Here is a 7,018-nt window from a genome sequence, read left to right as displayed (position 1 = left end):
AACAAAAAATTCCAGAAAAAAGAACAAACAATACAACAATTATGAACAATTTTATGATGAATTTTAAAGCCAACATGAAAGAATAAACAATACAACAATAAGTTTGATGAATGAATTTAAAAAACAACAAGAAAGAACAAACAGTACAACAAGAAAGAACAAACAATACAAAAAGAAATAATAAAAGATTAATGAAGAGTTTAATTATGAACATTAACCATATGATTATTATAAACAAACAAATAGACAAGAAAGAACAAGCAATATTAAAAAAAACATAAAGTTCTAGAAGAAATAACAAAAAATACAACAATTATGAAAATTTGATGATGAATTTAAAAAACAACATGAAAGAACAAACAGTACAACAAAAATGAACAAACAGTACAACAAGAAAGAACAAACAGTACAATGAGAATGAACCAACAGTACAATAAAAAAGAACAAACAGTCGACAAGAATGAACAAACAATATGAGCGCGTCATTTTGGGGGGTACAGCCAGAGTTGGCTGTACCCGGGTATAGCAGTTAGCAATTGGATGTTATCCCACTCATGAATAATATGATTATATTTTAATCTTTAAGATAAATCATAGATAAATCTACGTTCCATAAATATCGTACTATGGTTGAATTTTACTCCTCTAATACATTACTTTGACTCTTAATATCTCCAATCGTGTGTAAGTTTATAAAAAAAAATGATGTTTAGAAAATACTCCGTACATAACAATACAAATCTAGCTAACACGACCACACATGACTACAATTTTTTTACGTATGAATCACAAAGTTGGCCAAATTCGTAGTGTGAATAATGTAAAAGACTAAATGCTGTGATATTTACGGGACAGAGGAAGTATATAATTTGATTCATTTTCTGAAAATGTAAAGACCCCTCCCCCCCCCAATATTAGGGTTTGTTTGTTTCAACTTTAATTTATTTATTTTGACCTATTTCATCAACAAAATAAGTTCAAATAAGTTAATACTTCATAAAAGTTAATATAAGTTCAATTCAGCAAAAATATTTGGGAAATTCTCTTTGGTAGCAATGAACTTTTGCAAATTCTTAATGATAGCAAAATATTTATCAAATCCTCCTAAATAGCATTATTTTTTAAAATTTTCTCTGTGGTAGCATTAATTTTTTTGATTACCACATAATTAGAAAATAAACACCTAATTAACCAAATAAAAAAATAATCACCTAATTATAAATAAATAAATAAAACACCAAAGTTTTGTCTTAGTGGGGAAACTGGATCATTATGTTACAAATTGAACCAATTGCTTGTCGGGTTTCCCATCTTCACGAATTGGAACCCAATATAACACCAAATATGTCCCGACGTCATCAACAAATGGTGTGTCCGTGTGTATGTTCTGTAGCATCAATTCATTATCAAAATAAATAACTATACCATGAAGAATCGAAGATGGATATGCCAAAGTATGTGTGGGGGTGGCCGGAGGGTCGAGCTTGGGTAAGTGGCCCTGGAATTTGGTGCAGTTCGATTTTCTCTGGTGGCCGTTTGTGGTGGTGGGTTAGAGGAAGAGAGGAAGAATTACGGTTAAAGTTTTCTAGAAAAAAAAAGAGTTAACCCAACGTTAAAGTTGAAAATTCTTTACTTTTTAAAAATATAACGGAACTTGTTAACATTGGGTTGGCGACAAGGATAAAAATGATTAACTTTTGCAACTACAAGGGTACAATATGTAAAATTTAAAATATTTGGATACAACATAGAAAACAATGAATTACAGGGATACAACGTAGAAAAAACCTTTTTTTTTATCTAGACAATTTACACACAAAAGTAAGTTTTTTTCAGAAAAATTAAGCTCAGATTAGTTAATTTCAATCAGATTGAGTTGAACCAGACAGAGCCTAGTGGAAGTACTTGATGGTTTCAAACAAGTTTTTTCAACAAATTAATATTTTCATTCGTCTAAAGTTTATCAATACGCAATAGAAACCATATTTCTTCATCATAGAAAATTTCAGATACCTTGGCTTTGAACTGGCCAAATTACACATAATAACTACATATTTTTCTAGGAAGAGAGTAACACCACATGCAGTTACTGCAACAATGGCACCATTTGACTACATCTCAAAAACTCTCCAAATAATTTTCCTCCATTTTCTACTGCTGAAAACTGTTGTTGCAGACTCCCAGCCCAAATATTTCTCCACCCGTTGTGCCGAAAATGGTAATTACACACAAGAGAGCATATATAAGAAGAACCTCTACCAGGTCCTTTACGATCTTGGTGCACCTTCCGTGACTAGTTTCTCCAACTCGAGTCATGGTGAAAGCCCTGATAAAGTCTATGGCATGTTCTATTGCAGAGCTGACATCAATCCCCAATTGTGCCAAGCCTGTGTACGGGCAGCCGCAAAACAAATTGTAAATGTTAATTGTACTAACCAGAAAGAAGGAGTTATCTGGTATCAGGAATGCACTCTAAGGTATGCAAACAGGCCACTAACCTCTTTGGATGAGGATAATCCTCCTGTTTCCTTGTTCTACAGCGGGCTTAATGTATCAGATCCCGATCAGTTTCAACAAATAATGTCAACCACTATGAACAACCTTATTCAGAAAGCAGCTAAAAACAGAACATACAGTGGTTATGCAACAGCCGAAGTTGTCCTGCCACCATATAGCACACTTTATTCTCTTGTTCAATGCACTCCTGATATACTTGGTCTACCATGTGAGAAATGTTTGATTGGCCTTTTAAGACATTTACAGAATTTTTATCAAAACTCTTCAAAGATTGCGTTTTTAAGGCCCAATTGCCAGATGAGGTACGACACAGTGCCTTTCTATACACCACTGCAAACCCCATCAAGCCGGCATCCTTCATCTCAAGGTAAGAACACACAAAAGAAGAATAAAAACATGGAAATTAAAAGACTATTTTATTCACTTTAATGCTGCATATGAAGTTGGTGATATACATTATCAGCACTTTGGTTTTCTAGAAAAAAAAAGAGTTAAGATGAGCCTGGAGAAAGTTGAGCCCCCATCTCAGATTTGACAGTTGAAAGGTTCACGCACCTTTTTTTTAATTGTGCAGGCAAGGGCATCATATTCTACATAATAAGAATTGTTGTTCCAGCAGCTGGTTTTATATTGTTGCTTCTCTGCATCATTGTGTTCTTTGTGTATAGGAGGAAGAAGAAACAGCCTAGACCTGCAGGTAAACATCACTCTGCAAAAATGCCACCAAGTATGCTTTTAGTTTCTCAATAAGATTTTGAAACTCTAAGATTTAAGCAAGTAAAATCACCTTCTACACATAATTAAAAACAAAAATTGATCAATACATCAGGCTAAGATTAGTAAAATTTTCTGTACTTTTTGGTGGACAACTATTTCACTTCGTTTGCTTAGTAATTGGAAAACATGCCACAAAATGCACAAGGTAAGATATTCTCTTCTTAATCTTCTACAATATTTAAATGTTGAGCCACCAACTTGCAATCATTGTTTCACAAGAATCCCAACTAATTGCATACTAATTTCTCTACTTAATCTTCAGCTACTGGAAATGATCCTGATCCTCCCCTAGACAGCAATGGTGATGATTCCAAAATCAGCACAGAATCATTGCAATACAACCTTGACACAATTAAATATGCAACTGGAAACTTCTCCATTGAAAACAAACTTGGCGAAGGTGGATTTGGTCCTGTTTACAGAGTAATAATACTACTAATATATTTCTACTTGTCTGTTGGAAGTTGACACAAAACCTCAAAGTACATGATTCAGATTAAGTTCTAACCATGACAATGGTGGACCGAATCCTGTTCAAGAACATAACTATTCTGTTTCCTTATGCCTGATGCCGGGAAGGCTTCCAGATGGCCAAGAAATGGCTGTTAAAAGGCTTTCAGAAGACTCCCGTCAAGGTCTTAGAGAATTTACAAATGAAGTCCAATTAGTAGCCAAGCTTCAACACAGAAACCTTGTCAAACTTTTGGGATTTTGTTTGGAAGGCGAAGAAAAGCTACTTGTTTATGAATTTGTGTCCAACTTGAGTTTGGACAGATTCCTATTTGGTACTGTGTTTTAACCCAAATATATTCCTGCATCAGGTACAAAATTACAATGGTTCCATAGTATTCTCTCTCTGACAATCATAAGCATCTTGTAGATCCAAACAGGCGCAAGTACTTGGACTGGGAAACACGGTTCAAAATCATAACAGGAATTGCACGAGGACTTTTGTACCTCCATGAAGATTCTCGTGTCAAGATTATACACCGGGACTTAAAAATAAGTAACATTTTGTTGGATGAAGAGATGAACCCAAAGATAGCAGACTTTGGCACAGCAAGGCTAGTGAAAATTGATGCTACACAAGCCAATACTTCAAAAGTTTTCGGAACATCGTAAGAGCTATAAGATTTAAACTATTAATTAACTAGAATATTCTTTCATCATTATATGCTAATGAAAGTTGCATATTCCCACGAGATGCGGAAATTGATTTTGGACCTTATGTTGATTTTGGCACAACAGATTGTAAGTGGAACACGAAAAACTGTGTCTCACATTGTGTGCCGAAATCAATCAATTTTTTGGTGTGCCAAAATCAATTTTTTGGTGTGCCAAAATTATTTCCCATGAAATGCCTATAACTCTTGGATATGCACAAAAAAAAACAACCAAATGTCACTCATTTTCTGACAGTGACAGTGGAATTGCCTTGCAGTGGATATATGGCTCCAGAATATGCAATTTCAGGAGTATTTTCTATAAAGTCAGATGTCTACAGTTTCGGGGTCATGGTCTTGGAAATTATTAGTGCGCAAAAGAATAATTTGTTTACTCGAGCACTTGGGCATAACAGCCTTATAAACCATGTAAGACATCCTAATTTCCTTTCAAACTAGCTTAAAAATAAGTAAGTAATAACTATTGTGTCCCATTGCTCCAGGCAAGGAAACTTTGGAACACAGGGACTACTATAGAACTAGTTGATCCATCACTAGGAAACAACTTTTCAAGAACTGAAGTCATAAGATGTATCCAAGTAGGGCTATTCTGTGTTCAAGAGGACCCTTCAAGTAGACCAACAATGGAATCAGCCCTCCTCATTCTTCAGAACAACTCCTCTGACGTCCAGTTTCCACTGTGCCTTTCAGCAGTATCCTCTGACACAAATGTGCGAGGTGAGCATATAACTGAACAAGATCAATTTCGAAGTCTGGAAAGTGACGAGGGTTATAACAGAAACTTGACAGCGCAATTCACAGACTTGTACCCACGTTAACAATCTCACAATTACAAGATATATACTTTCCCCTATGTTATTGCCCCTCTCCCCTTTTCCCTGATCCATTTAGGATTGCCATGATTCAGAAAGTGTATATACTTTATGTATTGATTCAGAAACAGGCTTCTTTGTATATTCAATTGACCAATTAACACTGCAAATGGTGTATGTTTACGTTGAAACCAACTAAATTACATGTTCATGCCTGTATTTGTCAAGCATAACCAAGATTTACACAGATGAAGGAAGACAGCTTACACAACCAAAATTTTAAAAATTAGAGTTCTAACAAGGGAATAAATTGCACCTTAACATTTAAAACTAATTCTCCGATAACTAAGTTTTGAATTAAAATAGTGGCACAAATACCAATGAGGTCTTGTCCTTGTAGTTAATTATATAAGACCATGGCCTATGTACCATAGGTTATAGGCTCGAATCCCTTTCCCCATTTGCAATTTGTATTACCCTTGTGGCTAATTCTCACCCAAAAATGGCACAACATTCAATTAACCACCTTGTTCACTCAACTGATAGGTTATAGGTTCAAATTCCCCCTCCACAGTTTGCATTGCCCTTTTCGCTTATTCGCACCAAAAAATAATAAAAAATTGGCAAAACATTCAATTAACCATCTTGTTCACTCAATAGGTTATAGGTTCAAATTCCTTCCCCCATTTGCAATTTGTATTGCCATTATGGCTTATTCGCACCCAAAAAAAGTGGGCACAACATTCAATTAACCATCTTGTTCACTCAATTGAAATGTTGAAACTACATCCTTCACTTAGTACCATAAATCCAGGTAGTACAGATAGGGAGTAGTAAATGGCTTAAGCTCAAAAGCTTGAAGAGCTTTAGCGTTAGATTAAAAATTCGATCAGCCACTGGTTCGCCAAATTAAGGAATCGAAGTACTTAAACAAGCGCAAACATTTAAACTTCAAAGAACAAATTGAAGAAGAACAATGTAAAAATAAAGTAATTAAATTGAGTAGATTAGTGAAATACCTAATTTCCGATTAGATACTCCAATCCAAATTTGATGATCCTTAGCAATTTCCTGGGACGCAGAAATTAGAAACGTCTTTTTTCTGCCGTTTCACTGTCGCCTAGAAATTGCCCAAGATGATCGAGTGTAATAGTATACCATGCACTACCCTTCTGGCCGATTCTGAAACTTGAGAGGAACCATCGTCTTTTCTTTCCCCAAACGAGTCACAATAAGTGCGCGCATTCGTATAATTAATTAACCCCATCAATTACAAAGACTTAACCAAAAAAAAAATTAACCCCATTCGGTGTCGTTTTTTATTTTCAGTTTTCTGTTTTTTACAAAATTAAAAATCAAAATATGAAATCACAAAAAGTAGTTTTCACTGTTGTCAGTTTTCAAAATTAACATATTTACTATAAGTATGCTTATTTTTTAAGTTTATGATTCAATATAAAGCATATAACTTATAAAATCAAAAAACCATAAATTAAAAACTGGCAATGAAACCGAATTAGCCCATGACATTGGGTTACTTCTATTCAATTTTTGATAGATCTAAACCGATTTTTTTTTATTAACAGCGCGTCTCTGGTGTGGCTGGTCACATCATCAAGTTGATGATGTGACGCGCGCGTGGCATACAAACGCCAGAGAAGCGCGTCCCATAAAACAAAAAGAAAACGGAAAATAGACGGCGTTAATAAATACCCAACGTTTCTTTTT

The 7,018-nt window shown here is 34.7% G+C and overlaps 2 protein-coding genes across 5 annotated transcripts; one reads left to right on the top strand and one right to left on the bottom strand.

The window, feature by feature from the left end:
* Positions 1 to 1,902: 1,902 nt before the first annotated feature.
* On the bottom strand, positions 1,903 to 6,519 carry LOC130462436 (uncharacterized). Of its 4 annotated transcripts, none has more exons than XM_056830636.1 (5): positions 6,310 to 6,519; positions 3,073 to 3,226; positions 2,635 to 2,878; positions 2,499 to 2,544; positions 1,903 to 2,387 (listed from the first exon to the last, which is right to left on the bottom strand). In XM_056830636.1, exons 2-5 carry the CDS (start codon positions 3,220 to 3,222, stop codon positions 2,366 to 2,368), a joined length of 462 nt encoding a protein of 153 aa, XP_056686614.1. In that variant the 5' UTR covers positions 3,223 to 3,226; positions 6,310 to 6,519; the 3' UTR covers positions 1,903 to 2,365. The 4 variants fall into 4 exon arrangements, with proteins under 4 accessions (XP_056686614.1, XP_056686616.1, XP_056686615.1 ...); XM_056830638.1 differs by having other exon boundaries at positions 2,635 to 2,872; XM_056830637.1 differs by having other exon boundaries at positions 2,635 to 2,661.
* On the top strand, positions 3,863 to 6,301 carry LOC130462940 (cysteine-rich receptor-like protein kinase 10). The gene is made up of 4 exons (XM_056831932.1): positions 3,863 to 4,079; positions 4,175 to 4,412; positions 4,736 to 4,886; positions 4,961 to 6,301. The coding sequence occupies exons 1-4, from the start codon at positions 3,863 to 3,865 to the stop codon at positions 5,294 to 5,296; spliced, it is 942 nt and encodes a 313-aa protein (XP_056687910.1). The 3' UTR covers positions 5,297 to 6,301.
* Positions 6,520 to 7,018: the final 499 nt, after the last annotated feature.

This window comes from Spinacia oleracea, chromosome 6, assembly GCF_020520425.1.
Source record: "Spinacia oleracea cultivar Varoflay chromosome 6, BTI_SOV_V1, whole genome shotgun sequence".
In the NCBI taxonomy this organism is placed as follows: domain Eukaryota; kingdom Viridiplantae; phylum Streptophyta; class Magnoliopsida; order Caryophyllales; family Amaranthaceae; genus Spinacia; species Spinacia oleracea.
Note: the sequence above shows the minus strand (reverse complement) of the source record. Positions and strands in the feature narration are given on the sequence as shown.